Source organism: Caloenas nicobarica, chromosome 12, assembly GCF_036013445.1.
Source record: "Caloenas nicobarica isolate bCalNic1 chromosome 12, bCalNic1.hap1, whole genome shotgun sequence".
In the NCBI taxonomy this organism is placed as follows: domain Eukaryota; kingdom Metazoa; phylum Chordata; class Aves; order Columbiformes; family Columbidae; genus Caloenas; species Caloenas nicobarica.
The window spans coordinates 22,560,344-22,584,923 of record NC_088256.1 but is presented as its reverse complement, the minus strand read 5'-3'; the positions used below and the strand labels follow the sequence as shown (position 1 = coordinate 22,584,923).

Genomic DNA, 24,580 nt, shown 5'->3' with positions numbered 1-24,580 from the left:
ACTACCATGTATTCCATTAAAATATTATTAACTCCATTAAAATATTGTTTATTCTCTGCGGAAAGGCTGGCTGTGGGTATGGAGTTTTCAGTTTCCACTGCAGAAATGTAGCAGCCCTTTTCCACTCAAATACCTTCAGAAGTTTAAGAGGCTTTTTCCCAAAGATTGCAAACCCAGCATCCTTCATCCTTTGGCTGCTGTAGCACAAGTGTTTAGTACAAGCTGAGGCTGCAAATGAGGTGCAGTTATAACTTACTGTGGGTGGGCTTCTCCCAGTGACCGGGGAGTGGAAACATGAGCGCTGGCAGCCTCGGGGCCACGAAAAGCCTGGGAGGTGACAGAACTTCCCAGGGCTCTTTGGATAACGCAGAGCAAACATTGCACAAGGGAACAAAGGAAAGTGGAGAATCGCATCTGGGCCCCCAAAGGCTCCCCGGGCACAGCCCCGGCTCCCTGCGCCATCTCTCACCTGCAGCACGATGCACTGTGCGTGCAAAACACACCATTTCTGAAGAGATAATTCTATGGGTCTTTCAATGCGCACATTTTATCTTGGGCTTCTATGAAATAACCATAGCAACAACAGTAACACTGGTATCTTCCATGAGAAATATTAATCTATGGCTCTCGCTGTGATTCTGAAATGAAATCTGCTTCACTGCTGGCAAATTCTGGGGTACAAGCCAAGCTGGGGATTAAATCCCACCCCCAGGGCTGTTCTACCATGCAAGAAATTGTCGGTAGTTTCTTGAGGTGTTTGTCCAAGAATGCTGGTACAGACTGGTGCTGGGTTCCTCAGAAACAGCCACATTTCTGGGAAGCAGCAGGCAAACCTTGGAGTTGTACCTGCCCATTGGCCCTTGGATAGAAAAGCTGTTCTGGGAGCCCCTGTCACGCCTAGTGGCTGTGAGCCAAGTAGAAGAGCAAAAGTCTCTTAACCTCGTGTTGAGTCCATCTTTAATATTTCTTAGGTTGGTGTTTTATTTCCCCCCACCCCACTTCCTTTCTTTCTTTAAATGGCATTATAATATTTTTTTTCTGGAGGAACCAAAGACCTCATTCCAAAGAACTGTGATTCTCTTCATACTCCCTTGATCTTCTGCTAATCCATGTAGTTAGCTATCTCTTGCTGTGAAAAATGACCTAGCTGGTTTTCCTTGGTTCTGTCAATCGCAGCATCTATTCATTGCTGGATTTTTCTCCCCTAAATGGGCATGATGTAAGAGCTGACTGTATTGCATCTTCGTAATGGCTCAGCTATCTCTACACTGGTAATTATCAATGCCTGAATGAGATTCAGAGCCTCGCGCGCTTTTCCCATTGCTTCCAGGCTCATGTATCACTTGAGGGTGTCCCAACTAACAGAGTGGCACTCTCTCAGCAGCGTTCAGGCAAAGAATAGGATGCACCACATAAAAAAGGAAGATAAACTGAGCTATGCTGTTTGATTTGGGCAAGGCACAGCGACAGGGGGCAAAAGACTGCAGTTCTGCCGAGCTGCAGGCACAAGGCTGCAGCAATTGCAGGGCTGACCCAGACAAGGGCTGGAAAAGAGTCTAAGAAATTCTGCTTTGCTGGAACAGGTCATGGTCTGAGCCAGCTCAGCAGGTAAACGGATGTTTAAACATTCATCACTTCGTCTTCACGTGTGCTGCTCGGCTGTGGAAACGGCTTCCCGAGCGGCACTGGCGGCAGCCCGATGTCCGAGACCAAGGGGATCAGGGGACAGTTCCCAAACCGGGACCAGCGCGGCCCGCTGGGCGTCCTGCTCCCGTCCCCAGCGGGGCTGGGCCGTGGCTGCTGCGGGTTTTGTGCCCAGACACCTGCCCTGGCACGGTGATGTGTGGCACCGGTTGCAACCCCACGCTGTGGCGGCTCCGTGGCCCCGGACCGGCTGGGAGCATGGGGTGGGAGAAGAGTCCCTGGGAGGCCAGTGCCGCTCAGAGACCCCTGGTCCTGGTCCCACCCTGCAGCCCCAGCTGTCACCCCGCGGCTCCGCCGTCACCCCACGGCTCTGCCGTCACCCCATGGCTCTGCCGTCACCCCGCGGCTCCGCCGTCACCTCGCGGCTCCGCCGTCACCCCGCGGCTCCGCCGTCACCCCGCGGCTCCGCCATCATCCCGTGGCTCCGCCGTCACCCCGTGGCTCCGCCATCACCCCGTGGCTCCGCCGTCACCCCGCGGCTCCGCTGTCACCCTGCAGCCCCAGCCGTCACCCCGCGGCTCCGCCGTCACCCCGCGGCTCCGCCGTCACTCCGCGGCTCCGCCGTCACCCCACGGCTCTGCCATCACCCCGTGGCTCCGCCGTCACCCCACGGCTCTGCCATCACCCCGTGGCTCCGCCGTGCACCCCACGGCTCTGCCGTCACCCCGCGGCTCCGCCATCACCCCACGGCTCCGCCGCGCTGCTCCCTCGGCAGGCGGGTGGCTCCAGTCTGTCCCGGGCAGGCAGAGCCCTGGAGCAAAACCCCGAGGGTGAATTATTAAAACACCAAGTTACCAGGAGTCTCCTCCAGAGAAAGTATTTGAGCCCACACAGATCACTATGCCATGATTCAGAGACATGTCTGAGTGATTAACAACCCAGATTTATTAACGTTAGCTCATGCCAAATGCATCTAACTGCCTTCAGCATAGTTGCTGATGAAGACGATAACAGAGAACATAGTGCAGGGGATACCTGAATTCCAGAAACAAATCCCCTTATATAGCCCCATCACATAATGAACAAAGAAACCACAAAATGCCAACTAGATGAACAAAAAGCAAGCAGGAAAATATGCACAATGAGTCAGAAAATTAGCTCAGGAAGGAGGAACAGAATAAAGTTATCATCAGTTAGCTCTTCAAGTGGAAAACAATACTGAGAGGCTGCCCAAAGCATGCAGGGAATTGTCCTCAGTTAAATCCGGATCAAGCCCTAGAAGCGGAGATGTCGCTGGGTCAGTGTCAGGGACCCTCCTCGTGCACTGGGACACAGCTCAGCAGACTGGTCCCTCCAGAGCGGGGCCGGTGAGGGAGGAAAAACCCTGAACCTCGGCCAGAAGGCTGGGATGCAGCGGGCACACCCAGAATTAACACTGGGAGGTTAATGAGCAGACACCCTGTGCCACGGGCAGCGGCGCAGAGTGTCTCCCTCAAGTCGGGGCAGGCGGCTCTGCCCTCTCGCCGACCAGCAGCCAACACGCGGTTCCCTCCAGCCCGCGCTGCGGCGGAGAAAAATGCTTCAGATCTCCTGGCGCTGGATGGAAACCAAGCGGGAACTGACAGAGCAGGTTTATCCCGCAGTCAGCGCTCAGGGTGGAGCTCTTCACAGGGCTGCCCTGGCCCACCAGCGCTCAGCAGTCATCCCTACCCAAATTCCAGCACATATTCCTAACTGCTCCCCCGCGCTCGCTGTCCCGGCGCTCCCGGTGCACCCACCTTTCCTGCGGTGACACTGGGCGCATCTCGGTGCGCTCTCCGTGCCCACAGCTCTCGCCAGGACGCGTGTTGGGTGTCTGCGTTGAACAGAGCTGGAGCTGCCGGGGACAGGCGGATGGCACAAGGCAGGAGCACGGGGGCCGGTTCCAGAGGCTGCAGCTCCAGCGAGTGCCCGACGGTGCTGGGGAGGCCGGGGGAGCCGAGCTGGCACGGCCGGAGCAGGCGGCTGCAAGTGGCCGCTCCCGCTGCAAACCCTCGCTCGGGAGGTTACTCATGTCTCCCCAGGCATCAAAGCAAATGCACTTCTTGCCCTGCCGCCCCCCAGTATTTTTTCCTTTACCCCAGCAGTAAGGGTTCAGTTAATGCATTTGGCCCTCATAATGAAGGTTTGTTCTCCCGTGAGCCTGTCCTGGTGATAATGCCACGTTCAGCAAAGTCAAATGGCATGAGGACACTGCCCCCTGCAATGAGCTGCCAATGACGAGCAGCTGTCACTTATCACAGGTGACAGGGGAAAAAAATTAGTAATTAAAAAACCCCAACAGGCTGAATCCTGCAGAAGCCATGTGTCTGATTTTACAATACAATAGTCTGTCTCTTGAAGAGACTTTTCCATGACAGGCCTCATAAAAATCTCCTTGGGAGATAGAAAGAGACAAATTTCTTTATAAAATCAGATTGATGGATCACCTGATTTGTCCAGATAGAAACAATTGCTTTGTGGGACACCATAAGGCACAATTACAGGGAGTGCCCCCATTAATGGAATACTGGAAGTTTTTGTTTCTTTCTGAGCTGTGATACATTGCTCGGACCTTTCACATTAAGGTTAATAAACCAAGTCCCTCCAAAAGACTGGAAAGGAATCCAGTTTTAGTTTTCACCATTATGGTATTTCTAGAATTCCCTTCATGGTTGTCTTTCCTAAATCTATCTTTAGAGGTCACTTATTTAACAGACTATCGTAATTTTCTACCCTGTTCTTGAATTAAATGTACCAGTGGCTCCTGCTTATGAACATTGAACAAAGCCAACAGTTCCCAGCATGGCGATGGCAACAGCTACAGCTCCACATAAATACCTTAGCACAGCAGCCCCTCTTTATGTTTGCATTTCTATTGCAGGCTATAGATTTTTTCCCTTTATTAAATTTGAAGGTTAATTTTAAGAAACCCAAAGCTAAAGCTGACTTGAATGAAAGGTTACCTTGTGTTCTATTTAAAAGAATTGTATTAAATTGCATTACCTTGCTTTCTATTTAGTGGAATAAAAGCATCCTGTTGTCCTTCACAGCATGCAGGGCATAATGTGGGAATGTATTCATCCTGTAGGTGAACTGTAGTGGTTAACATAGCTAATAAAGACTACGAATATTTAGCAATATATTCAGACATCTCAGCTATAAATGGGAACAGGCTGAAAATGAACTTTAAGCTTGTTTGACCCCCCGCATTCAAATACCCGCAGGCACCACCGAGTTCCTCGCTCCGGTTGCCTCCGGGATGAGCAACTTTTAGTGGCCCTTGGGTGCCCTGTGAAACGCTCCTGGTGAGGCTGGAGGGCCGGATCTGGAAACTGGGTGGTGCAAGTATGAAGTTTGGTGCCCTACATTTCTGGTTAGCTCTGGGGGCATCTATTCTCTAATCTAAGGGCAGATTTTAAATTTCATTTATGGTGTGTTTCTCAGTGCAGATGGAGAAATGAAGCGACAGGAAAAAAAGAGGGAAAAAGTCCCTCTGAGGGTTAGTGACAAACCCAGCCTGGGTGTGCTGTGTACCTTTCATTTACATATATATATATGCACACATCCCCACGCCCTGCTCCTGGCCAGCTCTGCCCACGGTCGGTCCCGGCCGCAGGGCCGGGTCCCTCAGCACCAGGACTGTGTCCGACCCTCTGGCTCTTGCTCCTGCTTGTTTTAAACTAACTGCACCAGGTAAGAAATTATGAAAATTGGCCCTATTGCCATTGTATTTAATCGGAGTATTTGTTTGTAATCCAATAATTTCTCAAAACCAGCTCAGAGGAGGATGTGAGGATGAGCTTGAGGAGGTGTCGAGGGGGTTGCAAAACCACTTTATTCTTTTTCTAAAACTCTGTTGCCCAATGCAGCTGCAGTTGAATCCAAAATCAGCCCATTATCCAGTCCATTGGCTCCCGTAAACTTAATAATTGTCACACAGAAGTAGGCTGGCCAGTCTCAAAAAGCCTCATTTACCACCAAGGCTCAGGGAAGGAATACAGGAATTTCACTGGGATAATAATGTATTTTTGATGGATAGTAATAACTATTGGCATCAGGCTGTCCCTGTGAAGACAGTGTGGAGTTTTGTTTTGTTTTTAATGAGCAAGGCTTTATGTTTGGAGCTGCAATGTTTTTCCCTTAAAAATGAACTTCTGCTGCCAATAAAAGGTATCAGGCTCCCTTTTAATTTTTTTTCGTAGTGGTTGTTGTTGCTCCCAGTTCGGTTCCAGTTGAGAGAATTTGCCCTCATCCATGTCCCCCTAATCCTCCAAACCCTGCGCCCGGCTCCCCAGCCCTCCCTCCGCATGGGGGGTTCCCCTTCTCCACATTTGGGGGATCCCAGGGCAGGGACCGTCCCCGGGCCCGGCTGTGGTTCTGTCCGCCCAGCAGAGCCGCGGGGTGACAGCTGCAGTCACTGTGGGTGACACAAAGCAGCGGGGATGCTGGCACCCGAACACTCGCGCTGCGACGCTCTGCAGCTCCTTTTGAAAACTGCCCCTGGAGGGTCCCTGCGGGTCAGCCCCAGGTTCCACAGGGGAGTCTGGGGGGCAGCAGAAAAATAAATCTCTGTCTCCTGGCCAACACATTCAATAATTCAATAATGTGCTGTAAAATGTGTGTTTTCATTCCCTTGTAATTGCCCTGGTGTCCCGCAGAGAAGCAGTAATACGAGAGCTGTGCACACAGGGGAAAGCCTGTGGAAAATACAAAATGGGAAAATCAGAGAACAAACAATAAAAAAATCATCAGTGGGGAAGGAAAGTGGAAAAGGAAAGAAACTAGGGACTGGCGATTCAGTTCTCTCTAACGGATTTAAGGCTCCATTTTTAGCAACTGCAATGTAATTTCAGTGTCCTCTAGACCCCGTGTGGAGCGCACAGCAGCACAGAGAGGTGCTGGGCAGATCGAGAAGGTTTGGGGCCGCGGTCACTCCGTCGCGGAGCACACGGGGGCGCGGGGCTGAGGACGGTCTGGAGAAGAGGTTTGGTGCAGCTCCAAGTGGGGGAACCTCTGGAGGAACGTGGGTTCCTCTGCTGAGCCTCCAGGTGCGGTTCCGTGCCTGGCTGCCCACCTGGATTCTGCCAAATTATTCGTGCCACATAAGTAGATATTCATGACAGGGCTTAAGTTACCTTAGACTGACACAAAACTTTGGTCGGACGGTTTTCCACCCACCTGAAATGTGGTCTGAACCGTTGTGAAAGATTCTTCTAGCTGTCACATAACTGAACACAATCAGGGATCCGTGTGCTAACGAAGCAGCTGTGCCAGGTCCAGCCCCCGCAGAGCCGAGCTGCACAGGGTGCGTTTTCTACCTGTGGTGGCTCATGCTGCTCCAGAGCCTGTTGGTCCGTGTTTGAACATCACACCTTTCTATAGGGTGGGCAAGAAAATTAAGAGCAAAAGCCGGAAAGCTCCATTTGTCAAGGTGTTACTGAGCACTCCAGCATTTCTGCTATTTGCTCGCCCTACCCCAGTTTTGAGCTGAGCCAAACCCCCCTGAGGAGCACATGCTTCTCCACTGACCCTTCTCTACGAAGAGCAGCCTTTCCCTGGTCACACAGTCTCTTTCCCTGCCCTCTCCTCCCCAAAATACAGGTTTTTTGTCTGTATTTCCATGCAATGCTGGTTTTAGTCGAGATCATCTCTGACCAAAGATGGACAAGCAAACACCAGGCTTCAGGTAAAAGGTCTTGCTATAAAAGCACTTGCTCTGCGCATCCGGAATCTGCACAAGGGCAACCTTAGAAAGCTCATCTGACTTAACCGTTCACAGATCACACAGTCCTTGTTAATCCAGGGCTCACTAATTAGCCTGGCTCGTGCTGTAGGCTGCCAAGCGGGATCGCACCTGCAGCATTTAGTTCACGGGAACATCTGCAGCCTGGCCAGACCTCTCCCCTGGCTCCACTGTGCAACTTGGTGCTCACAGGGCAGCAGGACGTGCCCTCGAGTGGGAGTCCCCTGTGAGCAGGACAACAGGACCTCCCTCGACTTGCATTAGCACCTCAGTAGGTCTCACATACAGTCTGCCCAGGGTTTACTGGTCTACACAAGGACTTGGAGCCACAGGTCTTCTCCTCTGCAGTTACTTCATCAGGGGATGCAAGTGATGTATCTCAACACCCCCACATGCTTAAGCCAAGTTATTTAAATTAAAGCCTGTCCGTCGGGAATATTTGGCTTGGCAGGATCGCTGGCCACAAGCTGTGGCTGCAGGACACGCGCCTGCATTCCTGCTGCGGGGACCAGCCCAGGAGAACGCCCAGCACAAATGCCTCATGGGCCACATGGCGTTTGCTGGCATACCCTGGAACCAAAGGCTCGCCAAGCAGGCGGCCCTGTGCCCTGGATGCCTTTGCAGCAGCTTTGCATCCCAGCGGGAGATGTTTCTCCCAGAGGCAGCCGAGGTGAGGACCGTGCGTACCGCAGCCCGTTGACGTGCTCCGGCCTCGCTGCAAACTGGCTGAGGGGGCAGCAGGGACCTGGGGAGGCAGGAGCCTCCGTGTTCCGAGCAGCGCGGGGCTCCTGCTCACACGGAGCGTGTCTGCTCCTCCTGCCAGCTCTGCGCCACAGACACACCTCTTATCACAGTGCTGGGAACAGGAATCCCAAGTGCTTGCGGGGGGAAACGCGGTTTATCATCGCTTCTTGTGCATCAGCCAAAACTGAGGCAAGACCAGACAGCACAGCCGCCCTGAGGCGAGGAGCAGAGCGGGTGTAACCCCCGTTCACAGGCAGCTGCTGGCGGGGGCCGAGCGCCTGCTTGGCACGGGAGCGCAGGGCTCCTCCGGGAGAGCGGACCCTGAGGCGGGGCCAAGCCCACCCACACCTCACCCGCAGCGCGGCCAGTGCTCGGGCGGCTGAGGACAGCAAGTCCTGCGTGGTTACAGCCCCAAAGCCTGCAGACAAGGCAAGGCACACTCCAGATTCCCATCCCACCGGCACGCCCGAGGCTGCGCTCCCCGCGCCCCGCGGCGCTCTCGGACACGCTCTCCCCACGGGCCGGTCCCAGGAGCTGCCCACCCCGGGACAGCCGGGCTCCCCCCGCGCCTGCAGCACGTCCCCCCTGCTCCATCCACCTCCGACTGCGCCGGGGCTGGCAGGGGCGCCGGGATCACCAGCCCCCTGCAGGCCTTCACACACGGCTGGTTGTTCCCAGCACAGCAGCAAATTCATCTCAGTGAACACAGAGGCCCCGGACGCCCGAGGAGCTCCCCTGGAAAGGGCTCTCCGGAGCCGCGCACGCCGAACGGCTCTGCCGATGCTGTGGGTTTGCGTTCAGCGATGAATGACAGGTTCCTCGGGGCCTGGATGCCGGGGCTGCTGTCTCCAGCGCCGCTGCACCGCGCACAGCAGCAGCACCGGGGTGTGCACACCATCCAGTGCCGGCTGCTCCGCACATCCACAGCGAGCTACAGCAGCACCGGCACCGATACAGCCTGCCAGGGCCTGGACACGTATAATAGCTTTAATTAGGAAAGAAAATCATATCCTTCATTCTCATAATTATTCTAGAGAACAGACAAAGTGCAAGAGCATGAACAGACTTAACAAGCACCATAATTAGCAAGCTTAAAGAGCAGCTGCTCCTCAGTGAAGCCTGAGGAACGGGAGCTCCTCGGGCATCATTTACGGGGTCCCTGACCCCTCCCCATCCCCAGGTCACACAATGAACCCCACCTGGGATTTGTCCCTTCTGAGGAAGATTAAACCTGCACACCAAATAGCAGCCGCGGCCGCTCCTGCCCCATCCCCACCAGCGTCACGAGTGTGACGGGCTCAGCTGCGGCAGCGGCTGCTGCGAGCGGCGCTGCTGGCCCGGCCGGACCCGGCTTGTCTGCGGGGGCGCACCCAAAACTCACCTGGCGTCACCACCTCCAGCTCTGGAGTTCATCGATCTACAAACACGCAGCATTCAAGAGCACCACGTCTGGGAGGAATGTGGGGCACCCCCCCCCCTTGTTTAATAAAAAGGGCAAGAGCTTCAGCTACTGCTTTATTTGAACATAGACATCACCCCCCAAAAACAACAGGAACAACTCTACTTCAGAATTACAATGGTAATGACACAGAATTTACAAAAATATAAATAACCTATTCGTAACCTTTAAGAAAAATAACATCCATCATAAAAATACCATGTATTCCCCTAGGTAAACCATGGCTACAGAAATGTATTTATTGGTTTTTTTTTTAAAAAAGCACCAGAGTCTGCATTATTAAGTAATCTAAAACTCATAGGGCATTTCCCCCTAACACTTGCAGACTTTTCTGAGAAGTGTGCCCAGATCATTAAAACCAAGTTTACTTCAGTAAACTGCTCCTATAAGAGCATATTGAAGGTACAATTCTTACAAGCACTCTGTCCAGGAAAAGCACCCAAGGGTTTAATAGGATTTAAGTACATGCCTATTTTTAAATCTATGCTTAAGAGCTTTCCAGAACAGGGCTGGACTTAAACTTATCATATAAATTCCTCTGCAAATCAGACTTCCAGACAAAAGTGGTGTCAAAAACAATTGCTTGTAAAAAAAAAAAAAACAATCCCACTGCACAAAAGTCTTTCCATTGTTCAGGCCCAGCTAAAGTTTACACAGATGCTGAATTATTTGATTTCTTTCAGCTCTTTTTGAGCCATGCCAGCTTGGCACGAACAGCTTCCTGACACTGCAACGCGAGATCCAGCACTATGGGAATTTCCTTCCCTTATATTCCAAGTCTTGTGCTGAAAATACTATTTAAAAAAGCAGAAGTCAAGTATCAAGTCCATTGGTTCCCAGCTAAAGAAATTCACCACCCAGGGACTTCTGCCGATGTCCAAACAGCAGCGTCATGCCCCATTTTCAGGCTCGCATGGTTCCCATGGGCTTCAGCTGGGCTTGTGGAAATCCAGCCAAAGGGGCTCCTAGGGGAGAGCTAAAGGCCACTGGTAGAGATTGTGGCCCGTGTAAACACCACGGAGTTTGTCACCGCGGCTGGAAGGAGGAGGAGAGTGCCCACTGTGACACCAGCCAGGTGGGGAGCAGGTGGGCGGGCACCCTACATGTCACGTACACCATGGCACAATCCCACCCTACACATCGTGCACAGCACGGCACAATCCCACCCTACACATCGTGCACAGCACGGCACAATCCCGCCCTACACGTCACGTACACCACAGCACAATCCCACCCTACACATTGTGCACAGCACAGCACAATCCCACCCTACACGTCGTGCACAGCACCCCCACGCACTGCACACCCACCCTGCGAGCCGCCTCCTCAGCCTTGAGGCAGAGGTTGGGTTTTGACTCTGAATAATATTGCTCAGACATCAAACAGCTGAAAAATAATAGTTTTCCTTAAAAACTATGAAGCGAATGGGGTTGATTTCTTTAAAGAAGGGAGAAATAAAAAAAATGTGGCAAACACTCCACTCAACGGGTCGAGCCCAAACCAGCAGAGCCGCTCAGCACGCACGGGAGGGACGAACATGAGGACCTGCAGCGCCTGTGAGACAATGAACATGAGCCACCAGTGTCCCTGGAGCCAAGAGGGACCCGTGTCCTGGCGCATCCAGCACAGCACGGCCAGCCGGGCAGGGAGGGGACTGTCCCGCTCCGCTCTGCGCTGGGGCGGCCTCACCTGCAGCGTTCACTGTGCGCAGGGCTGGGGACGCAGGGTAAAAAAGATATTAAACTACTAGAGAGTGTCCAGAAGAAGCTACAAAGGTCACTGGGTTTGTTCAGCCTGGAGAAGAGGAGACTGACAGGAGACCTCATCATGGTCTACAGCTTTGTCCCAAGGGGAGCAGGAGGGGCAGGCACCGAACGCTTCTCTTTAGCGACCAACGGCAGAACCCGAGGGAACGGCAGGAAGATGTGCCGGGGAGGGTCAGTTGGACACGAGGAAAAGGTTCTTCACCCAGAGGTGCTGGACACTGGAACAGGCTCCCCAGGGAGGTGTCCCGGCCCCAACCTGACAGTGTTCAAGAAGAGACTGGACAACGTCCTCAGACACACGGTGTGAGCTGTGGGGTGTCCTGTGCAGGGACAGGAGCTGGACTCGATCCTGGTGGGTCCCTTCCAACCCAGGACATTCTAGGATTCTATAACGTCCTCGTTATTCACTGTTCGTAATTTAACAGCCATTCCTGCCCATCACTCGTGCCCGAGGGACAGGAAGAGGCTGGTTCTGTGTCCTGCCCAGCCACGAGGGAACCTCTGCTGGTGTCACCGGTGACACACGGACATGCAGGACAAGCCACCCAGACTGGTCCCAGCTTCAAAGCCAGTGCTGGCGAGTTGAGCCACACGAATGCTCTTACTCAGACAGCTGTAGGTAAATTTATCTTAATTGCCGCTGGAAGTGACTGTGTCCACAGAGGTATTAAATATTTATTTGATTAATCCAAACACTCTCTCCCTGCCACAGAGAAACCTCAAGTGAAAAATCCTGACCACAGGCTGTGTTTGCTTTAGCAATACTTTTCCTGACTGCTCCGTAACACACCAAGTATGTAACCAGAGTCTGACTAACCCCAGCCTAAAACGGGCAAAAAGTCTAATACTTCTGGTTCTTGCAGAGCAAAGAGCAACAAAATGACCTTGACTTTGGAAGAAACAAACAGCGGGGGAGAGAAAGTGTCACATCCAGCTGAAACTGCTCACGCCTCCCATTATCTAACCACATCCTGAGCGCGTTCAAGTCTTAACAGCATTTAACAGGGAAAAGAAAAGAGACCAGCAGCTATTAATACCCGTGTTCGGGCAGATCCGAGCAAAGCGCTGTCTTCCCAGAAGGTCGCCTGCTTTTTCTGAGTACTGTGGTCAGATAAACGGCAAATCGCGTGAGCTCGGCCAGGGATGCCCGGCAGGGTAACAGTGCCGCTTGCTGGCAGCCACACAGCCCCGGTGCCGGGGACAGAGCAGACTGCGCCCGCTGGACCCAGCCGCAGCGTGGAGGGACAATGCTGGTGCACGGGTCCCGGCACAACCTGGGTGACACTTATCAGATGCCACCTAAAGGCACCGGTGCCAAACCACTGGTCATAGGGCGCTGCTCTGCCTGTGAGCTCAGCAGAACCGCAGCTGTGGCTGGGCAGCAGCACCACCGCGCTGGCACCGCACCGGGGAGCTCCCGCCTGCCCGGCCGCCCCGGCAGACGTGCCGGGCTGCAGGGGCAGCGCTCGGCTCCGGCTGCCACTGCATCCTCCAAAACCGGCTGCCAGCACAATCCCGGGTAATGCCCCAGCGGCTGGGGGCAGATCCAGAACAGCCTGGACACCTGCAGCCACCGGCCCCGGGGCACAGCTCCCAAAATCAGGGGCACCCGGCACAGGCGGGACTGGTGCAAGCTCTGACAAATCCTCCAGGAAGAAATGAAAAGCAGAAGGGTGCTCCCCTCCCTAGCAGCTACTCCCAGAAATGAGAAAAGTAGGCTATTTTTAGGCAGATCAGAAAAAAAAAAAAAAAAAGAAAATCATTACTTTAAAACAAGTTGGCTCTGCTGTGACCAGCACAGGGACAGAAGCTCTGTGACCCAGCCATGGTCACAGGCTGCAGCCTCCAGCTGCTGCCCAGCGCTGGCACAGCGGTGAAGCAGCCCGGTCTCTGCCACCCTGTGTCACCACAGGGCGGTTTGCAAAGCCACGCTGGCCACAGATGTGGGGCAGCAGGGCCGGGGTGCAAGCCAGCACTGTCCTCAGGCTGGCAGCCACAGCTCCGCTCTGTGACAAGGACACATGTCAGCCCATCCCAGGATCAGTGTGAGAGTCCTGCAAGAAAACTGCACCGCGTCACAAACAGGACATGAAGGGGAAGGTGCTGGGGTGGCACAGAGAGACCGACGGCCGGGGCAGCAGCCATGGCCGGGTCCTCTGCCAAGGACTGTCTCCAGTATAGTGGGAGAGGGGTGAACAAAACATGAACTGGGAGCGTGGCAACTGGCACCGGGAACGCAGGGCACAGAAGGACGGGAAAGCTGGAATGGGAGGGAGGTGACGCTGGGCCCATAGGGGGGTGGCTGCCCCAGAGACCAAGCTCCGCAGCTGAGGGACCCCAGGGCAGCAGCAGGAGCAGCTCGGGGCTCAGCGCAGAGCGAGCACCGCGGGGCACAGTGGCTGGGACACTCGCTGCCGGGCAGGGGTGTCAGTGCCGTCGGAGAAAAATGGCCTCCAGGAGGGCCTGAGCAAACCCCCCGGCTTGGAGAGGGCACGACCATGGCCTCCCCTGAGGAGGGATGCTCCCCTCGTGTCCTTCTGTTACGCAATGCAGAGACCATCTCCACGTACTCCTCACTTGCACATCAAAGAGGTTATGTGACCGCAGGGCTACCGGATCCTCTCCTGCACCAGTACACAGCACCTGGAGCTTCTGCCGTCCCTTCCCTGTCCCTCTAGCACTGGCGACCCTGGGCCTGGCCGAGCGCAAAGTGGTCGCAGAGCAGGAGCAAAGCGTCGAAGCGCTGGAGCCGCTGCAGGGCCTGGGCCAGCAGTGGGACGGTGACCACATCTTCTGAGCGGGTGAGGTGAGCGACGAGCTGCTCGAATCCAGAAATCCGCCCCAGCAACTGGGGCGCGACCCCCAGCTCCAGCGCCACGTGGCTGAAGTTCTTCGTGCCGTTCAAGGAAGGGTCCAACAAGAAGGCGAGTGACTGCACCAAGGAACGGGGCAGCTCTGCTACCGGCAGACCTGGAGCAGCAACACAGCACAGAGAGGTCAGAACCCAACATACCTGGCTGGGATAAGAGTAAACAGAGCAGCTGGGCTCCTGTCCCTGCCGAGCGGGTGAAACACCACCCTGCCACTGCAGTTATCGCCTCCAGCATCACCTTCGGAGCTCAGCGACATGCAGCTGGCTCAGGCCTGGGGAGGCTGGTAACTGGGCATCCATCCGCACCCGCCCACAGACCCTTCAAGGGGTATCACAGAAAATCTACCCTGTGAACCAGTACCAAAGGCCAACAAAGTCAGATAAGTCCCTGTGACAACTGGCACCTCCACGTAGCTGTGGTGAGCTTCTGGAGGGGCTCCTTCCCAGCACCCGCCTCTCTACCCCGATACTCAGAGCACAAAGGTGATGCTGGGCAGACACTTACCCTTCGTCGTGCTGCTGATCCGAGTCACGAGGCTCTGGGCATCATCCACCTGGCAAGAAAGAGACCCAAGGCTGTTGGCAGCCCAACGAGAACAGCAACACCTGCCTCCACTCCCAGGGCTGTCAGAGGCTCAGGGAACGGCGCTTCTCCTTCAGCACTACATCCCACAGAGCCAACCACCGCCTCGCCATGCTCCAGGGCCTCCCAGCAAACTGCTTCCATAAACAGTCACCTGGAGCTCGGCTGCGACAGGGATTTCTGTGCCAGACATTTTCTGAGCCTCAGTGACGTTAGTCACCGGGTTCCTGATGAGCTCACTGGAGAGCAGAGGAACCCGCCCGCCGCTGCCAGGTCAGCTTTCTGGAGAGCCAGAGGACAAGAACCACTTGAGAGCACGTCAGTTACAGATACGCTCATATACCCAGTAAACAACTGTGGTCTTCTGGGTGTTTGAAACCACCCCAGCAGGTCACGTCTCCATGGCTGGTGGCTTGTTTAGTGACACACCACTAAACATCTGGCAAACTGGCTTTTGTAAGTACCAGTACTAATGAACCTTTGTCTACATCCCTACCCCACTGGCCAGCCCAGCACCCTGTGCCTGAGCCTCAGGGGTCCATTGGTGTTTGGAGGAGCCCTGAGGCCAGAGGAACTCACCGGCTGCTCCTCGCTTTCGGCAGTGGGATTTGGGCACGCAGAGAGTGGGCGCCGGGCTCCCTCCCGCCCTGCACCGCCGGTCTCTGACGGGATTCTCTGCACTGCCCGGTCCTCCGGCCGCTCGCCGCCCACAAACTCTGCCTGGGTGGAGAACTTCTGGAGGTCCAGCTCTGTGCACTCCACCGGGGCGTGTGGCCACTTGTGCTGCATCTCGGAGGCGCAGGAGGAGAGCGGGGCCATGGCGTCCGGCGGGCCCTGCCTGCGCGGGCCCGCGGCCCGGATGAGGGGCTGGCTCTCCAGGAGCCCCCGGCCCCGCTGGCCTTTGGAGGCAGCACCCGCCAGCGGCACGTCCGGCTCCAGCTGCAGAGCGGGGAGCTGGAGACCCAGGGCTTCCCCGTCCGAAATGAACTGCACTGCTTCCACAGGGCCTGGAACCAGAAACCGGCACGGCTCAGCAGAGCCCAGCCCTGCCAGAGCCCAGAGCCCCGTCCCCCGCACCACCGCTGAGCAAAGCCACTTTTGTGCCTTTCCATAAAGTTTTGGGTGGGGTCGATCCCTCCCCGCAGTGCAGGGAGAGTGGACTGGGGGTCTCAGGAGCTTCTGGGGGTCGCAGCTTCTGGCATCTTCTCACAGAAGCCTCCCCCACTACCAAAACTTTGCCATGCAAACCCAATACAGAGCCGCAGGGGCTGCACGTGACCATTTCTGGTACAAAGTCTGTAAGCAATCAAGAGAGGTCCCAAACTTCAGTTTCGTGGGACTTGGACACTGCCCAGCTCCATCCTTCCTGCCCAAGGGCATCTCAGTAGGTCCCAGGACCACGCGAGCTGGGCCCAGCACCCCCTCCCTGCCCCCGGCACAGCCGGCAGCCGCAGGTACCTTCTGCCTGCCTGTAGCAGGGGCTCAGGTTCTTCACGCCCAGGCAGCAGGGACCAGACATCTGCTCCTCACACAGGAACCTGCCGGGCACCGCCGCGGTTGGGAACATTGCTCGCTGGCCCGAGAAGTTCTGAGTCCTCAGGAAGACTTGGAGGACAGAGGAGAACCGGTCTGAGCGAGGGCTTGGCTCGCTTCCCCAGCATGTCCTCAGCCGTGCGGTATGTCTGCCTGCGAGGAGCCGGCAGCTCCCTGGCAAGCTGCGGGGCTCCAGCATGTCCCGGACCAGCCACCACACCTGCTGCCCTCCTCCCTCAGCCGTCCTGCCCCGCACAGAGCCACCCAACCTCAGCCCGCCCCAGAAACCCCGGGGAGAGGGGACTGCAGTTGTGACAGTGAAATGGCATTGTCCCCCTCCCCACAGTGGGGCTGAGGAGAGAGGCTCTTTGTGTCTTTGAGCAGGCAAAGCACAAGAGAGGTGCCTTGCACAGCAAGGAGGAGCTGCGGGCACGTGTGAAGGGCAAAGGGAGAAGGAGGAGAAGCACTGCAGGCATCGACTCACCCCGCTGGCACTGGCTCTTCCAAAACCGCTTGCAGTAGATGATGGAGAGCGCCAGAAGCACCAGCACGATGATGACCAGGGCACTGCTGGTCAGCGCAAGAAGGGCTGTGTCCTGTGGCGGGACGGTGGGGACGGCTACCTTCACCAGGTTTGTTCTGGACCGACCTGCAAATGCAGCAGCCACAAAAAGCTGGAGCCTAGCCCCACAGCTCGGGCCACCCCTCCGCCCCCCATCCCTCCTCCAGCAGGTCTGTGGGACAGCGGCTCGTGCTGCGGCCAGTGAGCAGGATCAGTGACGGGATGCTGTGTGTCTGAGTGCACAGCTTCCACACGGTCACGATGACTTAGCGTGCACCACGACCCGCGGCCTCGCCCCCCGCCCCAGGGCAGCCCGACCCCCGGCAGGGACACGTACACTGTGGCTCGGAGGACGGCGTCTGCTTGGTGCAGGGGATGCACTCCCAGTCCAGCTGCCCGCTCAGCCGCGCCTTGCGGTAAAACCTGCAACGCAGCAGAGGGTCTCAGCAGTGCAGGCCCCACGGCAAGACCCCAGCCCGGCTCCCACAGACAGGCGGTTTGTCCATCCCGCAGCAGCACGGGCACAGCCGACCTCGTGCTCCTGGCCACGGGCTAGGACACGCAGGGCAGCGGGGCTCCCCGGGGCTCCCCAAGGCTCCCATCACTGGCTGCAGCTGCACCCGCAGCTACGTCATGTCTGTTGCCACCTTGGCCAAGGACCAACATCACCAGAACAGCCTCCCCCCTGCCCTGAGACTGCTCGAGTGGGTGACGGTGATTAACAGCTCCACGAAGCCACAGAAATGCCCCAGCCTACAACTGCATCTGGGAAGAGGCTCCTTAAGCAGAGCCCCAACGCGTTCCTGTCTCCTGCTCGCCTGCACATGCTCTGCAGCCCCCAGCAGCTCGCAGGCTGGTGCACGAGCCACCTTCACCTCCGCAGCTCTTCAAACCCATCACCCGTGGCATGGCCTGTCCTCTTTGGGGACCACCAGCTGTGGCATTCCATGGCCACTCATCTTGCAGCACTTTGCCACCCCTGCGCCCACAGGAACAGCTCAGGCCTGGAAGGAGTTTTCTTCCACTGCTCATGCACAGGAGCCTTTATGTTCCTTTCTCTGGAGCTACAAGGGGGATTTCATGTCACTAGCAGTGTCCTCAAAGAAGTAGCCCTTGGTCACCAGGGCTCCTCTTATGTCCCATGCTCTGGGTGGCCTCAGATAAAGCCCCCTCTGTCCCCGCACCCTCCCCGGTGTCACCGCTGCAGCTCCGGCCCCGCTCACCCCGGCAGACACTCCCCGCAGACAGCGTCGGCCGTCGCCGTGCAGTTGGACTTCTGGAGGCGGTTGATGAGGGCGCAGGAGAGGCAGGTCTTGCAGCCGTGGTGGCCCCAGCTGTCCTTGAACTTCCTGGGAGGGCAGGGGACACACTGTGCGTCCCCCCCGCCGCCGTCACCACAGTCCTGCAAGACATGAGGGCAGCCGTGCAGCTGTGGCCAGGAGCAGTCAGGTCCCAAAGCAGTACCGAGGGGACCGGTGTCTCTTCTCTGGGGACAAGGGGCATGGGAGTTACTGCTCTTGTGAAGGGTCCTCAGAGCCCATGGAGAGCAGAGGCCACCGGAGCACTGGGACAGAGGCACGCGGGGAAGCCGTTTGCTGCCCATGGGCTGTGCTGAGAGAGCAGGAAAGTCCTGCAGCAACACGTCCCGGGGGCCGCGCTGGCCGGGGACCCGCTGGGTGCCTGGGTGGGCAGCAGCGGTCCCACCGCCGAGGCCGGGCCCCCGCAGCCCCCTGCTGCTCGCGCCCACCCCGCCTGCAGCCTGCCCGGGCAGCGCGGCTCCAGCCAGCGATACGGACTGGGAGGAAATTTAGATTTCCATTGGCAAAAAGGAAAGAGGGCATGCTGAGGGGCAACGTGAAATCCTTTCCCAGCTCCTACTTCCATTGTCTCACCTTCCTATCCAGGGTGAGCAAAACTGTTCACCATCCCTTCCCATCGAGCCCCAGCTCTTCCCAGCACACCAGGAGCTCAGATGATCCTTCTGAAGGAAGGCTGGCAGAGGATCCAGCTAGCACTGTAAAAACCTTGCTGCCAGATGGTTCAGGGCTGTTCCAGAGCAGCCAGTTTACCTTGGAAAGCTCCTGCCCGGGCATGCACTTTCTGCAGGGGGTGCATTTCCCATGCTCGTCCCGGTACTCGCTCTCCTGGCAGGCCATGGGGCTGGGGGGCCGGGAGTCTGAGGAGGAGAAGGCAGAGAGGTCAGAGCCAGGCCCAGCACTTTCAAGATGAGCAGCATTGCCCTGTCCTGGGCAGGAGTTTCTGCTCTGGCAGGACAGCAGCCCGTGTTCCTGGTGCATCACGGCTGCCAAGGCTGCGGCTCCCAGCGTACACAGGCTGCTCCGGCGCTCGGGAAGGGTTTCCCAGCAAGGCTGGGGATGAACCGCCTACTTTTGCTGCCATGTCGCAGCCTTCAGGATGGAGCAAATTACATTTCATATCCAGTGTTAAGGCAGACCCACCAACCGCTCAGGTCACCGATCTGCAGGAGGCGGGTGGACTTTGCCAGCCCTGGCTGTAGGTCTGGCTACCCCAGACTATCGGCAGAAAGCTCAGTCCCAGCAAAGTCGCAGCTTCAGGGCCCGGGAGCTCAGCTCTGACGTGACCACACGTTGGTGTCCAACATGTCCCTGGCAGAGCAGGACACACACCCACGGCCCCACTGCCCTGCACACATCCTGGCTCAGCGAGGTTTCGCTGCTGCTGCCTCAGAACCAGCACCCACCACCCTCCGCACACCACCCAGAGCCTTCCGCAGGCGAAGTCCAGGGCAGAGCTGCCCCAGCCTCAGTGGAGCCTCAGTGTGCCCCTTTGGGGAGGGTGGTTCACAGCAGAACATGAGACCTGGGTCTCACCAGGAACAGGCAACTCAGAATGAAGCTACAAAACTGAGCAATTTATTTGGAGCTTTGGGGCTGTCTGCTCATTTCTGTATATTCTAAGTGTGTTCTTACCATGATGACGGAAATAAAATAAAATCCACCGCCCCTAGACCAATCTTCATTTTGCTTTTCCCCTAGCCCTGTGCAGCAAATCAGGAGAGAAACTGTGTTCAACCAGCCTCAGGAGCAAGACCCTTAACCTCTGAACACCCGCCAGGAACAGGGAACACCCGAACACGCTCTTTTGAAGACCAGCACCCTGAGCAGCCTCTCCTGCCGCAGCCCAGGCAGCATTCCTCCCCTGCCTAATCCCCACCACTCCCTCGCCGGGTGGACTCAGACGCTTGGCCGGGCTCCCCGGGCTCTGAATGACCGAGATTCATTGGGGATGAAGTCTGTCCCGGACGAGCGCAGCGGGTGAGTCACCCCTCGCCGCGGCTCCGCGCACGCTGGCTCCCAGGGGCTGCTACAAGGAGAGGCAGCGCCAGCCAGCGAGGACTGGCGATGAGGAGCTAAGGGAGCTAAATTTATCTGGCAAATATCTCGGGAGGGGCATGATCACAGCCTATAAATAGTGTAAAGGTTACTGACACTACCGAATAAATAAAGGAGATTTGTCACCATCTCAGAAGGTGGTGAAGAGGGAGCTCGGTGCCAGTGCCCCGGGAGGAGCACGGGGCTTAGCGGGGGGGGTCAGATACAGGCTGAGCGCAGTAGGGAAAGTAAAAAGAGGGGAGACAGGCCCCGAGCAGGTGACACACAACCAGTTCGGAGGGCTGGCTGGAACCCAGCCGTGGGTGAACTCGGCGCCGTGTCCCTGGCCCCGCCGGTGGGTGTCTGCCCAGGGTCAGGGCTGCCGGGCCAGAGCCCGCAGCTTCATTTGGAGTTTCACTCCTAACAAGAGCATAACCGTGTGTGAAACAGAGTTGCAGGAAACAGGAAAGGAGCGAAGACACGGGACTCTAGAGAACACGGGGACTGCTTTTCACCCGCTCTCCGAAGCACCCTTGTAACACGAGAAAGCAGTGTTGTTGAGAAAACCACAACCCAAACCACGAAACCAGCAGTCTTCTAAGTGAAACTGTCCTGCGAACACAACATGACCTCTTTCTCTCAGGTATTTACGGACTTTTCTGCACTTCAGAGGGTTTGCAGCCAGGGACTGTCCCTGTCTCCCCAGCAGCTTAAACCAGTTTCCCACAACCAGAAAGCTGCACGGGCCAAAGGAACGTGGTGCCAGCGCGGCTCCGTGCGCGGGGACACCTGCCAGCACGCGGCGTCGCTGCGGGACGGCGGGGAGACCGCAACCCCCCGGCAGAGCTGTCGAACATACAGCAGGCCTGCTAGTTCTCGAGCCACGATGTAAAGATACATGGAACAAACACTCTGCTGAATATCTGGCATGAAATTCAAAGCTGTGGGATTTTTTTTTTTTTTTACTACTTATTTTAACAATACCAGAACTAAGACATTTAATTTGTAAGCGGAGCATATATGCAAACCACATCGCACTGTCCTGGGAAAGCAGCAGTTCCTGATAGTCGAATAAGCGACTAAAACAACTGGTCCTAACAAGAAAAAAGTAAAAAATAAAAACAAACACCACAACCCTCCCACCTCTTTGGAACCTACACGGGATGTCAAGGTGACTGACAGAGCAACAGATTTTATTTGCCAAAGAGCATCAATGTACTTATAAGTTGGATGTACTGCCATTGTTTCAAGATGCATGAAATCTTCTAACTTAGAAACACCATGATTTGTTAAGGGAATCTTTTATTGTCTTCATGAGACAACTTGCCTGAGCAAGGCGCGCAGACCGTGCTCCCCACTGAGTTATGACTCAAGACAGCAAGAACACGAGTTGCTGAATGAGTTTCACTGCATGAGATGAAAAAAACCCACAAAACCCAAGAAACCCCACAAACCAAAAAACACATTTCAGTAAAGCTACAGTGCAAGTTCATTCACCTGTGTGACAGTTCCAGAGCTCTGTCATTTGGTTTTTCCTGTGAAAATGTAATCTTCAAAAGAAACTCAGACTACCTGGGAATCTATTTATAAGTATCTTTTGTGTCGAGCTAGTGGATTCTGGTAGGAAAAAAAGGGTGAGTGCCAGGCGGCGGGACATCATCAAAGGGTTCTGTGCTCTGCACGCCAGACAGGCAAAGCCTGACAGTAACTGTGTCTCAGGTGAGCCCCTTGTGTACATCAGAACAGAAAACTGGAGAGCTGACATCCTAAACAGAAGCCACGAGTGGAAAGGAAGGGGGGGAAATGAAATGTTATCTGGAAAATATTACTTCATGCCTCGGGTTTGGCGGTGCCGAGTCTCAGTCTCTTGCTCAGTCGTTCCTCTGCTCCTGTTCATTTAGTCTGCACTCGTTATGTCTGGACAGCATCACTCTGCGCCGCCCTGCCCTGCAAGCCTCGCTGGGAGCGGCTCTGCCACCCCCCAAGGATGCCTTGGAGGTGAAACACTGCTCAGAGCAGCAAACATGGGGGAAAAAAGGCTGAATCGGAATCTTTCTACACCGCTTGGAAATCAGCAGGTTTTCCAATCTATTTGGAAATTCTGCTCACCACATTGTCCACTAACTGTTTAATTCGCAGTGGCTGGGAACTTGTGTTTCTTTAGGTGAGAGCACCCCAGCCTGGGCTGTCCCAATTAAGTAATTACAGATTGAGACCATAACTAGTGATTTTTGTCAAGTTCTGCCTGCCCACCTTGGGCATCCACACTCTTCCTTATTAGATATCGCACGTAATACTGCCCAAACTCCTATTAATTTTCATAAGACCTTGGATTTCTCTGTTTTTTTGCCCCGTGTCTACTTCTTAGTAATTGTCACTGTCTCACTTGTGACAATAATTCAGTCTCCTTAGAGTGCCTGGGTTTTTCTTCAATCGTTAACACTGTCATAAATAAACTCACACAGATCACACTGAGAAGAAAAAAAGCATCGTGTAATTTGAATAACGAGTGTTATGAATAAAAGAATTTGCAACAGTACTTATTCTGAACTACTTGAGCATGCCCTTAGGAATGCCTGACACTTCTGGGTAGGTGAGAACACTTGAACGTTTTCCAGGGGTGAGCGCACGCGGCGCGTCCCCGCAGCTGACCCGGCGAGGACCGGGTAAGCGGTGTCACCTCTGTCCCCGCCAGCCCCTCGCCCCCGCAGGTCCCGGCCCGGCGGCAGCTCCTTTGGGACCGAAAGCTCGCGGCGAGGCTCCGGCTGCGAGCCCCGGGCGCGGTGTGCCGGCTGTGCGACGCATGTGGCGCTGCCGCCCACGCGTGTTCGCCACCCCCGCGGTGCGGCCGCCGCTCCCCGCCGTGCCGGAGGGCGCCCGCCCACCCACGCCGCCCGGCAAGCCCCGGCTCGCCCGCCGCCTCCCCCGGCCCCCACGCGCGGAGCGCGGCCCGGCCCACGCGGGGGAACTGCCGAGCGCCGCCCGGCGCCGCCGGCGCCCCCCGCCGCCCGCCCGCGGGAGAGCGGGCAGCGGGCCGGGATATGCCCGGGCACGTCTCGGCGAGGGGCGAGGGGCTCCCGGCCCGCGGCGGCACCGCCACCGCATCACCGCACCCGCATCACCCCGCCCGGCAGCCCGGGCCCGCGCCCCCGGCCGGGCAGCCCCGCTCCCCGCACCCCCCGGCCCGGTACCCCGAGGTGCCGCGGGAGCCGGCTCGGCACACGTGTATCGCTGCCGCTGTCCTGGCGGGTGCGGGACCCGCCGCAGCCCCCGCAACAGCCCCTGGCCGGCGGTGTCACCGGCACCGGGGAGGGTCGAGGCCGCCGCGGGCGGGTGCGTGGATCTCACGGGTTACCTGTGTCCCGGTGCCGGCGGGACGGCGCGGACCAGGGCGGGCGGCGCGGACCAGGGCGGGCGGCGTGGGCAGCGAAGGCGCTGTGGGCAGCGAAGGCGCTGTGGGCAGCGAAGGCGCTGTGGGCAGCACCGGCAGGACGATGCGGGGCGGGCGCTACGGGCGGTACGGGCCGGACTCGGCGGGTCCCGCGTGGAGCGACCGGCACCGGGCAGCGCCCGCCGCCCCGCCCCGCCCCGCGCCTCCCATTGGCGGGCGCCGCCGCCTGGGCGGGGCCATGCAAAGCAGCCGCCGCGGCGGGGCGGCCGGAGCGCCCAGCAGCGCCGCCCGGCGGCTGGGCAGAGCGGCGGCGGCGCGGCCCGTCCCGCGTCACCGCAGCGACCCGGCCCACGCGTGTCCGGCGGGCTCGGCGGCCGCGTGGGGCAGCCGGGAGCCCCAGGCCGGGTCCGTGCGCCCCAAGAGCTGCGTCTGACATATCCGCTGCGGGCCCGGGGACGCTGAAACAGCCCCTGCCCAGCCACCCCTCTCCGTCAGCATGAGTGAACACACCAGAAATGAATAAATTTGACATTTTGGGCTGTGGCTTGGCCCACAGGGACCACCCGGGATCGCCGTGGCCAGGGGCTTCTCTCACGCTCAGAACTGAACTTGTAACAGCACATTTGGTGTGACTTATCAGTGAATCTCTGGGGTGGCTTAGAGTGTTATCTGGGATGCATCCCAGAATTATTGTGCAAAAGACTTGCTCCATCACAGTGTTTACCAAATTGCCATGTGGAATCGAACTTTTGTGCAGGAGTGAGTTTATTTTCCCAGTAGTACTGGTCTTGGCACCCTCTGCTCAGTCTATTGTGCCTCCAAACCAGTCAGCGCTGGAGCTTGATCTGCCCATTGCAAAACCCTCCCGTGTTCGCTGGCTTCGGGAGGCGGAGGGTGGGCAGTTAGCGC

General features: G+C 56.8%; 1 protein-coding gene across 1 annotated transcript; it reads right to left on the bottom strand.

Moving 5' to 3' along the window:
* Positions 1-9,665: 9,665 nt before the first annotated feature.
* EDA2R (ectodysplasin A2 receptor) lies at positions 9,666-23,829 on the bottom strand. Its single transcript, XM_065643505.1, has 9 exons — positions 23,636-23,829; positions 18,997-19,103; positions 18,151-18,329; positions 17,265-17,350; positions 16,850-17,014; positions 16,291-16,437; positions 15,412-15,839; positions 14,755-14,803; positions 9,666-14,347 (listed from the first exon to the last, which is right to left on the bottom strand). The coding sequence occupies exons 2-9, from the start codon at positions 19,081-19,083 to the stop codon at positions 14,052-14,054; spliced, it is 1,437 nt and encodes a 478-aa protein (XP_065499577.1). The 5' UTR covers positions 19,084-19,103; positions 23,636-23,829; the 3' UTR covers positions 9,666-14,051.
* Between the last annotated feature and the right edge of the window lie 751 nt (positions 23,830-24,580).

Excerpts from the sequence above, each read along its gene's own strand:
- EDA2R (XM_065643505.1), bottom strand. The coding sequence starts at position 19,083 with ATGGCCTGCCAGGAGAGCGAGTACCGGGACGAGCATGGGAAATGCACC. Across the intron at positions 15,840-16,290 it reads CTGCTACAGGCAGGCAGAAG|GCCCTGTGGAAGCAGTGCAG; the intron begins GTACCTGCGGCT and ends TTCTGGTTCCAG. Across the intron at positions 14,348-14,754 it reads GATCAGCAGCACGACGAAGG|GTCTGCCGGTAGCAGAGCTG; the intron begins GTAAGTGTCTGC and ends TTGCTGCTCCAG.